The sequence below is a fragment of the Schistocerca nitens genome, chromosome 4 (assembly GCF_023898315.1).
Source record: "Schistocerca nitens isolate TAMUIC-IGC-003100 chromosome 4, iqSchNite1.1, whole genome shotgun sequence".
Lineage (NCBI taxonomy): Eukaryota > Metazoa > Arthropoda > Insecta > Orthoptera > Acrididae > Schistocerca > Schistocerca nitens.
The window spans coordinates 451760818-451773687 of record NC_064617.1 but is presented as its reverse complement, the minus strand read 5'-3'; the positions used below and the strand labels follow the sequence as shown (position 1 = coordinate 451773687).

At 41.3% G+C, this 12870-nt stretch overlaps 1 protein-coding gene across 1 annotated transcript in view; it reads right to left on the bottom strand.

Moving 5' to 3' along the window:
- LOC126252367 (dipeptidase 1-like) overlaps positions 1 to 12870 on the bottom strand; it is a 392132-nt gene that overhangs the window by 96104 nt on the left and 283158 nt on the right. The window contains exons 10-11 of the mRNA XM_049953258.1: positions 1584 to 1598; positions 660 to 836 (exon numbers count right to left, since the gene is read on the bottom strand). Coding sequence (XP_049809215.1) covers positions 660 to 836; positions 1584 to 1598 — 192 coding nt within the window. The remainder of the gene's footprint in view (positions 1 to 659; positions 837 to 1583; positions 1599 to 12870) is intronic.

Genomic DNA, 12870 nt, shown 5'->3' with positions numbered 1-12870 from the left:
CAGCTAGCATTAGGAGCTCTGAATAGGTGTGGTAATTCTACAGAATAATGATTAAAACTTGACCGTGGGGTACCGCAAAGTGGGTAAAAACATGTGAGGAAAAGAAACATGTGAAATTCCTATTTTAATGTTTAAAAGGTGACTAAATAACTTTTGAATAATCAAGATCCGCTTGGCATGTTGCAAAAGCTGTGAGCGCAAGCTGAAACTTCGTAGTGGTAAAATTGTGTAATATATGAGCGATCATTCAGTCACAGATAATCCGTTTTTAGCGGGTTTGGTTGGTCATCATAAGCTGGCTATGACGAATGAGACTCTGATTGGGTGTGAGTGTTGAAACTATAACTCAAGATTATCACGAGCTTGCTAGTGTTTCGGCGTCAAACAGGTGTCAATACATCGATGTTTTCACTTACAAGCTAACCTTCAATCATTTGCTCAGTTAACCTGATACCGAGAAACAGATGTTGCACCCGCTGGATTCGTATAATGTTACTGCTTCTACTACAGCTTTTCCATTAGAGGACCAAAACTCATTTTTCACAGGGAAAGCATATGGATCGGACTGCAGAAGAAAAATTCACCGCAAAGTGAGTGAACACTCATTCTGTAGGAAGATCTCGCAGTAATCACGACGTTGCAAGAGGAGTGCAACTCACCAACAGCCTGAGGACGTCGTCGGGCACGTTCCTGGAGCTGTTGCAGATGGAGTAGGCGCTGGAGTGGGAGAAGATAACGGGCGCCTTGCTGGTCTCCAGCGCGTCCTTCATGGTCCTCACGCTGGCGTGCGACAGGTCCACCATCATGCCCAGCCGGTTCATCTCGCGGACCACCGCCTGCAACACAGCGCGAGTCCTCTATCACACGCTGCTGGTATACAGGAGGTACAGTCTTTCCATTGCGACTTCAGGACGTTATTGCAGGTACTTTAACACTAGATGTATCCCTCATTAAAGACTAATTCTACAATCACTTATTACATCTACAGCTGATCTACTGTGATGAACAATCTAAGGTAACGTGAAACTTCTAAAGATATTCTTTTTTGGAGAGGGTCTTCCTCGAGCAAAACACAATTTTGTCTTTTCTTCCATTTCCCAGACAAGTTTCTCTGCAGTTTGAGCACCATCAGTGGATTTTATTCCCTTCTTTTAACCCTTAACTCGCAAGGTGACTTTCTGTAACGTACACCACGAGGTAGGGTCTCAGTGACTGTTATATTTAAACCAAGATTTAAGGCAAAAATCATTTGAAATTTTTAATTTATGATACATAACATTTATTTTTACCATTATTTAAGTGTTGTTTAAACGTTTCTAATTTATTTTATTACACTAAAGAAAGCCTGCAGCATTTTACTATTTATCACACAAAAACACATAATTGTGTGTGGTTCTTTTAAATAGTACACATAAATATACAGCTAGATTACTGAATTTTACATAATGAAAAATTGTACAATCTCTGTAGAAAATAAATTTCCAAACAAAAGTAAAGTACAGGGTTTAAATTTGCGCATGAAAATTCTACCCGCAGGTACAAAAAGAAAGTTCGTGAAATTGACATTAATTGCTGGGATCTACATTTTTACCACCACTCTGAACTGATTCGTTTTTAGCAGACACTATAAGTACTCCGTTGAAGAAGCAGACAGATCCCATCGCAACTTACCTCAAGTTATTCCTCTCAATGATACTTTGTTCGATAACAGAACTGTGATCACTGGCTAATGTAAAATCGTCGTCTTTTTCGTTTATTTCTTGATCTATATCACTGACCGACTAACAACTTCATCGAACTCGGGAAAGTTAAAATGACACATTAGTGCCACCACATTTTGAGCTATACGGTACTGTACTGAAGAAAACAGGTACGTGGTTTACGAGGCTCGTTCTATGACACTCCAACATCTATCAGTAACACGTTTCAAGAATAAACACAGAAGGCGATAGCACAACGGACAACAAAAGATCGTAGGATTGGCAATTTAAGGAGGGTAGGGAGAGTACAGAAGCATTCCACAACTGGCCTCGGAGAGTGAGTTCGAAAATTTTTGTGCGGTCTGAGAAACCATACCTCGTTAGTTAAAAAACTGGTTCAAATGGCTCTGATCACTATGGGACTTAACATCTGAGGTTATCAGTCCCCTAGAACTTAGAACTACTTAAACCTAACTAACCTAAGAACATCAGACACATCCATGCCCGAGGCAGGATTCGAACCTGCGACCGTAGCGGTCGCGCGGTTCCAGACTGAAGCGTCTAGAACCGCTCGGCCACACCGGCCGGCGTAAGGTAAAAGTTCAATTGGAAAAACGCTCATTCATTACTACTTTTACACACATGAATTTCAGTTTCTAGGACAGTATTTACAAATTTGGAGAACAGTCCAACTTTTTTATGTATATTTTGTTGCCACACGCTGTGGTTTTCCTGGTTTTTATGTTTTTATTGAACTTGTCCAATTTCACAGTTTGTCGTCTGAAAATTTATACAATTTAACGTAGGAAAGTAACATTGATGAGCCAAAACGTTACGACCACTTGCTTAATAGCTTCTTTGTCCTTCTTTGAAACGAAATACATCACTGATACTGCGTATCAGCAATCCCGCAGTATGTTGGTTGCGAATGAGGACAACCATCAGCTGTAGAATGGAATGACGACAACGAGAATCTGTGCCGGACCGAGATTCGAAGTCCGCCTATCGCGAGCGGTCGCATTACCATTCGGCTATCCGTGCACGACTCAAGGCCAGGCCCAAACCTCCACGTAACATTAACCATGCGTCCGCGAACTGTACTGGTACATCCATTATATAGATTCCGGTACAGTTCAGACTTTGTACACGAAATTCGCTTGCCCCATATCTGCAGATAAATACGATATTGCAGTGCCTGTGTTATTCTGATTACGATTCCATGTTCCTTTCGAGATGCATGCATGTCCGAAGAACACATATGACGATACATAGATGTTTGGGTATGGCCGTAAGTCGCGCACGGATAACCAAATGCTAAGGTGACTGCTCGCGATGAGCGAGAATTCCGGCTTCGAGACCCGGTCCGGCAGAAATTTTCACTGCCGTCATTCCATTCTACAGCTGATGGTTTTCCTCATTCGCAATTGCGAATGAATTTAATGTAGCTCAAAATATGGCTGCTACATTTGTGACATATCGCAACTATCGATATCCCGGCAGGTGAGCCACGAATTAATGGATCTAGTTCGAATGGAACTAAAGCGAAAACTCTGCGGTTGGCCAGGCACCTGACGTGCAAACAGATATAAAAGTCTGAGCGTGATCTTATTCAAGCAGCTGTTATTCCTACTTTCGTTATGTAATACGCAACTTGTATCAGGGTTGCACTAGGCTTCTCTAGTCATAACAAAGGCAACCCTCATATCGAGCAGCGTCTAAACTTAACTGGAGATTACTGGTAGCTTGTAGACAACTCCAGACTGGACAAAGAAGTTCTCATCTTTCGCGATAGAGTTAGCCCCTGTTTAAATCTATGAATGGGGCTGTTCGTGATGGCTCAAGTACAGAGCTACACGACGAGATTATAAAAAATTCTAAAGACGCCACTGACAAACAGCAGTAGATTCTGCGTGAGAGGTTCCAAGATCAGACAGTACTAGTTTGCCTTCAGGATACACACAATTGAAGACAATCTCTGAGCAAATGTCGGGGTAAGCAATAAACACCACATGGTGTACTTAAATGAGCCACCAGAACATCCACTTAGAAAACCTTACAGAAGCATTATTTAACACTTACGGCTTCAGTAGTCATATAGGCCAGACTGAACAGTATATGCAGCAATGTAGCTAGCCAACGATTCGCAGTAGGTCTCTTCCACCAAATTATCCAAGTCTGCTGTTTAATTCTAATCCGACTGTATTGGATACAGTCTTATTGGATACTTCGTCTATCAGATATCACGCGTGTGCGATGTAAAAACAAAGTATTTGATTTCAGATCTCGTTGAGGCAACGCATTCCACTCTGTCGAGTATACAGTCAAAAGTATCTGTCAATTCGTGCTAAATTATAGATAGTTAACGCTATAGCAATAATATTATTACGCGGCGGACTTCCTTTGGACAGGGAGATAAAAACAGCACCGGTGCTAGCCCACTATAGCACGCACCGAAATATGGTTTATAGTGCGGAAACTGACGTATTTTGTATGCAGTTCTTCAGAAAAGGTGTGTGTTCAAGAATCGTTACGCAGCAAAGCTAATTATGAACTTCTTCAAACCTTTGAACAAAGTCCCTAGTACGTCCTACTTCGCTTAGCTATAAAGTACCATTCAATAACAAAATCATCCTGTTAAGATGATTTATCTCCAGTACGAGAACGAAAGTCCAAATGTAAGTTTCCAGGCGTTAAAGTATTTAGGTGGAGATGTTTTAGAAATCAATCATGAATACTAGAAATCATCTGTAGTGAACCTTTCCAGTATCGTGACACAGATATCGGAAGAGGAACTCAAAAATCGAAGATTCGCCTTGGTGACAAAAGTCACGGGATAACGATTGCACAGATGCAGATGGTTTAGTATCGCGTGAACGAGGCATAAAAGTAAAACTCATTGGCGGAGCTGTCATTTTAGCTAAGGTGATACATGTAAAATGGTTCTCTACCTGATTATGGACTCACAATGGCTATTAAAAGACTGTTAACGAGAAAAAAAGGAATAGTTTGGAAATTCAGTACTCCAAGATCCACAATGTGAAGAGTGGGTCGAGAATATCAAATTTTCAGGCATTACATCTCCCCCACAGATAACGCACTGTCCAGCCGCCTTCACTTAACGACCTAGAGTATCGGCGTTTGTGTATAATCGTCAGTGCTAAATGACAAGCAACAATGCGTGAAATAACCTCATAAATCAATGCAGGACGTATGATGAACTTATCTGCTAGGACACTGCGGCGAAATTTGTCATTAATAGTCTATGGCAGCAGAATATGACGCGAGCGCCTTTGCAAACAGCACGACATCACCTGCAGCGCCTCACCTGTCTTGACCATATCGGTTGGATCCTTGACGACTGTAAAACCGTGGCCTGGTCAGACGAGTCCCGATTTCAGTTGCTAAGTGCTGGTTGTAGGGTTCGAGTGCGACGCAGACCCCAAGAAGCCATGGACCCGTCAAAAAAGCACTGTACAAGCTGGTGGTGGCTCCATAATGCTGTGGGCTGTGTTTACGTGGAGTGGATTGAATCCGTTAGTCCAACGGAACCGATAATTGACAGGAAATAGTTACTTTCGGCTAGTTGGAAACCATTTCATCCATTCTTGAACTTCATGTTCCCGGACAACGATGGAATTTTTATGGATGAACATGTGCTGCGTCACCAGGCCACTATTGATCGTGCTCGGTTCAAAGAACGTTCTTGACAACTCGAACGTGTGATTTGGCGACCAAGTTCACCCAACAGGAGACACACCGAGCATTTATGAGACATAACCTAGAGGTCAGTTCGTGAGTTCGCGTATAAAGTCCTGCACTGGCAACGTTTTAGCAGTTATGGAGTGCTATAGAAGCATCATACTTCAGTAGATCCGCTGGGGCTGCCAACGACTATTGGAGTCAATGCCACATCGAGTAGGGGTACTTCGCCGCGAAAAAGGAGGACCGAAACGATATTAGGAGGTATCCTATGATTTTTGTGACTTGAGTGTATTTAGTGCATCCGAGTACAGCCTATTATTTGAAACATGTTAACGGCTACTACTGCATTGATCACAGTGATGAAATAATCTTCATTTCTCGTAAATAATGCAAAACAATGTTGTTCCGCGTATCACTAATCATATCGTAGACAGTGTATAATGTCAGGTACATAGCATAAATAACTAAAAGTATGTACATCAACAAAACATTACTAGCCGGTAAGACAGCTAAGTCAGAAAAGTTTTCCAAATCTCTTAAACATGCGTTACAGCTGTAAAAGTCACTTCGTTTCCAACATCTGTTCGCGGCTGACATTCCTTGTCCGTGTCTGAACTAATAGTTTATGACACCCGCTTTCATTCGGGAGGGTTTCTCATTGTGATACTGTCTGTATCGTAACTCGTCTTCTTTATTGGTGTCAGAGGCATAAATCCTATTTTTACACTCTGCAAAAGCATTTGATCAAGTCAAGGGGCGCAATGGTTAAGACACGTGACTACTTTGCGGGATGAACCTGTTTGAAATCTATGTCGTTGTACGACATGTGTGTATTAGACAACAAACGAGTCAGTACGCTAAACGACATCTAACTTTTTTGCGGTGGCGCCCTTGTGCAAAATCGTTTTGGTGCTGAGACCACGTCAAACGGTAGATAAATCTATAGCTTTCGAGGGTTAACACGATCTCCTACGTTAGGCGATGTCTGTCGAGCGCCAAGTCTTTTTCCAAATTAGGGCTACTCGCACTGTGGATGTCGCTTGGAATTCTAAATTCTACGACCGTGACTCATCAGGAGCGCTGGATTTGCACGCGTAAATGCAGGAAGTCGAGAACGTGGCGATACGAACCTTGTTCCCATTACACCGAGACTGAGGGGCAGAAAGGGAACAGAGCGTCATTTGACTCCTTAAGCGTCATGATGTTTTATTGTATTTTCTTGAAGTGGCTCTGCCTCATGTACTCGTTTAAAGGCAAATCTCTGATACTCCGTCCCTATTACAACACATACGAAAATCTACCACTTCTTGTATTACCGAATCCCAGATCTGTGCGTAGTAGAGGATCTTTTTCTCGAATTTGATCTTGTACCCTTCCCTAAGACTGTATTTCGCTATCGCTGATTGCTCAGGGTTTCTGCACTTGACGGCCGTCTGTGTTTAGCATTTTTTGGCGTAATTTTTGCCACATTCACATGGCACATTATACGAGCAGGTAGTCTCAAGTGCAGGCTGTGTTTCTTCCGTGATTACTGGCTGTGGACATTATCACCGGAGTGGAACAGTCTGTCAGGTACCTCTCGCGATATGCAGCTGACAAGGCAAGGCGAGCAACACAACGAGGCGACTGTGGCTATGACTAAGTCACCCAACATCAAATTTGTAGAGAGGAAAGGTCTTCCATTATTATGTAACAAAGGTGACGTTGTGACATTACCAATGGATAAGGGGAACATGTCTGTAGTACTTAAGTTTGTAGATTATCAGAAAAAAATTGTCACACCAACTCGTTGATAGCACATGTAGAATATTCAAGAAGGACTGAACGTCCATAATTAGTAAAAAAAGCGATATATTTTGAAAACTTGGGCTGCCAGATGAGATTGCGTTCTTCCTTGCGCTGTCACGCCACCTAGGTGCTATACTGAATGGCTCGCCAAAATTACGTAAGAAGGTCATTGGACACAGACCAATCGTTAGCCCCATTAGCTGAAGGAACATCTGATGAATTTCTTAGTGCCTAAAATCGGCAGTTGCTGCCATCACATCAAGAACTCTAACGCTTATGTTGACGTAATTAAAGGTGCAAAGTTATCTCCGAGCGGCAATATTGTCAGCGTGAACTTGATGTCTTTCTTTACGATAGTACTGATAGCAAGTGCGTTGGAGCTTCTAGGTTTCCATTTTCCACCTAGTATTACCAAGATTTTTGAAAGCGTATTAGTTTCTATACAGCGGGTAACATTAGGAAATGACCACTGGCACACCTATTACATCTCCAATTATCACTAGCAAAGCTACCTTTCCATAGAAAATTTTGAAGCACAATCACGGACTTCACTATCAGCACCTGTCTGTAAAATTTATTTCTTAGTTGCATGGACGACATACTTTTAATTTCTCCTTCTGGAAAGGCTCCACTCACCAGCTTCTACACCCGTTGAACTACATCTACATCTATATCGCTACGTCAAATATACTATGGAAAGCAAGTATGCTATGGAAGGCAAGTTGCCGTTTTTGAACGTTCATTAAACGGAAATTGAGTGGGTGACTGGATCATTCTGAATACGGAAAGCAGATTCGCAGACATCTTTATTTAAATGAATGCTCAGAAGTATTCTTTGTGAGCAGTTTACTTTAGCACACAGAAGGTTTCAGACCATGACAACCTGGGAACTGAGTTGGAAAACCTTGTCAATGTGTTCAGGAAAAGCAGGTACAAACCTTATCGAATTAGAGCAAACGCATCTAGACATGTGAAGGAGACAAACTCTTTTCATTCTTTCCATTCTGCTGGGAGACCACAAGCAAAATTGGCCACGTAATACGCATGTAAAGTATTACACTAATATCCTGACCTCTACGGAAAATTACGTATTTGCTGCGTCCAGTGAAGGACAGCCTGCGTTTGAGACTACCTGGTGCCTAAAATGTGCCTTGTGATTGTGGTGGAAATTACGTAGGGCTGATAACCCGAACCGTAGTCAAAAACTGCAGTGAACATAGACGCCACATGAAGTATTCGAAATCATCAGAAATCAGCGATAGCGGAGCAAAGCGTTGGGAAGAGCACAAGATCAACTTTTAGGAAATGGAGATTCTCTCCAACGTATCGACCTCATGAGGTCCATTATTAAAGGAAGGCTAGAAATTCGTATGTGCAGTACATATTTTAAAAGAGACGATGATTATAGACACAGTTGTCCCTTGGAGAATAGCATTTGAGTTTGAAGATTTTCAAAGAAATATGACAAAAAACTATTATTCTTAAAGAGATAGATGATAATGTGGGAGTATTCTGCCACGCCAGCCGGGGTTGCCAAGTGGTCCTAGGCGCTACACTCTGGAACCGCGCGACCGCTACGGTCGCAGGTTCCAATACTGCCTCGAGCATGAATGTGAGTGATGTCCTTAGATTAGTTACGTTTAAGTAGTTCTAAGTTCTAGGGGACTGATGACCTTAGAAGTCAAGTCCCATAATGCTCAGAGCCATTTGATCCATTTTTGAAGTATTCTGCCCCATTCCCGCCTTTTCATCACGGAGAAGTGGGAGAAAGGACACATGCCACCAAATATCGATCTCATACATTTGCGTGAGTGAATCCCGCCTTGCACGTAACACAGCAACCAACAAAAGTCAGAATTCCTGGCGACGTCATCCGACCAGTGTGAAGCTTGAGAATCACTATAAAAGAACCTTCCTTCTACAGAGAAAGTCAGAGACGTCTGGCCACCTTATCACCAAGACAAATACATCCTTTGCGACACTTGACATACAAATGCTATTGCAACCAAGTAATCAGTTGGGAGATACTTTGAAGGAACAGAAGACAAAAATTTTGGCACTTCAAGAAACACGAATGACGGGCAATAACACCATGGATTTCGACAGTTATCGTCTTTTTAAAAGTAAAACCGATAAAAGAATACTTAATAATACACCACATATGTGAGTTGCTTTTGCAGCCTCAAAAAATACACTAGTCTATGTTATCAAAAGCATCCGGACACCCCCAAAAACATACGTTTTCCATATTAGGAGAATTTTGCTGCCACCTACTGGCATGTACTCCGTATCAGCGACCTCAATAGGCATTAGACATCGTGAAAGAGCAGAACGGGGAGCTCCGCGGAACGCACGGACTTTGAACGGGGTCACTTATGTCATACGTCTGTACGCAAGATTTCCACACTCCTAAACATCCCTAGGTCCACTGTTCGCGATGTGATAGTGATGTGGAAAGGTGGAGGGACACGTACAGCAAAAAAGCGTACAAGCCGACCTCGTCTGTTGAATGACAGAGGCCGCCGACCATTGAAGACGGTCAGAATGTGTAATAGGAAGACATCTATTTAGACCATCAGACAGAAATTCCAGACTTCATCTGGATCCACTGCAAGTACTACGTCAGTTAGGCGGAAGGTGAGAGAACTTGGATTTCATGGTCGAGCAGCTGCTCATAAGGCACACATGACGTCTGTAAATGCCAAACGACGTCTCGCTTGGCATAAGGAGTGTAAACGTTGGACGATTGAACAGTGGTAAAACGTTGTGTGGAGTGACTAACCACGGTACTCAATGTGGCGATCCGATGGCAGGATGTGGGTATGGCGAATGCCCGTTGAACGTCATCTGCCAGCGTCTGTAGTGCCAGTAAAATTCGGAGACACTGGTGTTATGGTGTGGTCGTGTTTCTCATGAAGGGGGTTTGCACCCCTTCTTGCCTTGCATGGCACTATGACAGCACATGCCTACATTGATGTTTTAAGCACCTTCTTGCTTCCTACTGTTGAAGCGCGATTCGGGGATGGCGACTGCATCTTTCAACATGATCGAGCACTTGTTCATAATGCACGGCCTTTGGTGGAGTGGTTAGCCGACAGAACATCCCTGTAATAACTGGCCTGCACAGAGTCCTGACCTGAATCCTATAGAACACCTTTGCGATGTTTTGGAACGCCAATTTCGGGTCAGGCTTCACCGACCGACATCGAAACCTCTCCTGAGTGCAGCACTCGATGAAGAATTTGCTACTATTTCCCAAGAAACCTTCCAGCACCTACTTGAACGTATGCCTGCGTGAGTGCAAGCAGTCATGATGGGTAAGGGTCGGCCAACATCATATTGAATTCCAACATTACCGATGGAGGGCCCCAAGAACTTGTCAATTTCAGACAGGTGTCCAGGTACTTTTGATCATATAGTGTACTTTAAATTCAATAACGGCGGTAATAACCATTAATTAGACTTGCCCGCGAAATGCAAAGTTCCTGAGTTCGATTCTCGGTCTGGCACACAGTTCTGATCTGCAAGGAAGTTTCATATCAGCGCACATTCCGCTGCGGAGTGGAAATCTCATTCTGAAAAGACATTAATAACAGACTAACGACAATTTCTCTCAAATGCGCAAATAAAACATACACTTTAATCAATGCCAGTCAATGAGGATAATCGTATGGAACCTGAAGAAGTTAATGAAGCTTGGGAAACGTTAGAAAGCACCATCACCGAAATTCCCTCAAACCATGTTAAAATTTTAATGTGTGATTTTAATGCTCAATTACGTAAACAGAAAAAATATAAGAAAACGGTAAGTGGATTACCTCTACGTAAATGGACAAACCAAAATCACCAATACTTGCTGAAACGTGTATAGATTTTAATTTCAAAATAATAACATTTTAAAAAGAACACTTCTAAACTAAAAACTTAGTGGGCACCCAATACATTTATTCGGGAATTTCAAATTGATCATGTAGCATTTTCATAACCAAACTACAAAGAAATTTTAAACGACCAAATTAGGAAAGGGGCTAATATTAATACAGAGCATTATTTAACGAGAATAAATGTAAAACTTCAACTTCAAAATCTCTTCAGACCAGAAATGTTATCCCGAAACTTCACACAGCTAAAACGATCCCAACTCTAACAAGCGAACTTGACAAAAACTATCCAATAATAGGCAAACCATAAAGGAAAGGTTCATCAAAACCGCACAAAATTCGAAAGAAACAAAATCAGGCTTGGTGGAACGAAGATTGTGAAATTGCAGTTAAGTTTTACTTGAGGCATTCAAAAATTATAATAGTAGCACAACTGAAAACACGTACAACACCTTTCTAAGTGTAAGAAAAGAAACATGAAAATTAATCCGGCAGACTATAAGAGGCTACGAAAATGCCCAACTTTTAGATATCGAAAAATACTTCCAAAAGAACATTACAAGCAACTTCTATAAAACATTCAAACCATACGTAATCGGTTATCAACTACAAAGTCTTTCCTTGAAAAATTAAAATGGCAGTTTGGCTCTTAACAATCAGGAGAATTGTAAGTTAGTTTTTAATTATTTTGAAAAACTATTTAACTGTCGAGAACTAGCCAGTAAATTCCATCCACAGCAAACTAATAACACCAACCTCAACTTTAAAGAACCTGACGAAATAAAAATAAGTAAACAAATTAAGAAATGTAAAAGAAATGAAGCATCCGGAGAAGACGGTATAATTGCAGGACTACTAAAATCAGCTGACCGAAACACTATAAAAGAGATCACTCAAATAATAGGACTTATCAGGCAAACTTCAAAAACTACCTATGGACTGGAAAACTGCCCTAATTCATCCATTGCATTAAAAAGGCGATAGAACGGATGTTAATAATTACCGAGGAATCTCTCTTCCCGCGGACAATTACCAAATTCTCTTGCAATGTGTACTTGAACGAGCCCAAGAACAGTTAGAACCTAAAATTGGTAAATACCATGCAGGCTTTAGGCCAAACAGACCCTGTCCGGAACAAATTCTTAATTTAAAACTAATCCTTAGGCACCAAAGTCTTTCTAGTGACAATATGTATGTACATTTGTGGATTTTAATAAGGCCTACGACTCAGTTGATATTAAATCTCTTTTGCAGATTTTAAAGGAAACATTAGCTGACACTAGCTCTAAAGTTAAATTCATTGGGAGAAATTTCAGAAACATTTGACAAAAAGGCTGGTGTTAGATAAGGAGAGGGACTGTCCCCATTACTGTTTAACTGCGTTTTGGGAAAGCTAATTACAGAACGGTGGCAGCAAAAGTCGAGTCAAAATATAGATCAACCAATCAATTTAGGTAGAAGTAATATTAAAGTAGATTGCCTCGTCTTTGCAGATGATCTGGCAGTTTTAACTGGGAATACTACCACAGGTCAAAAACAAATTGAAATTCTTAAAGAAGCTGCGGAATAATCGGACTATGAATATCATTCGAAAAAACGGAGTAAATGACATACAACATACAGACAACAAATTTTTTTGACATGAAATAGGGAGAAATGAAAAGGGTAACGCAGTTTAAATAGTTGGGGGAAACCATACAAGAAAACAGGCTGGAAAAAGGTGGAAACAAAGTTTGCTGTCAAAAAATGGCAACTAAACTCAGATTAATGCAAAGTATTTATAGTAAAAATTACTTTCT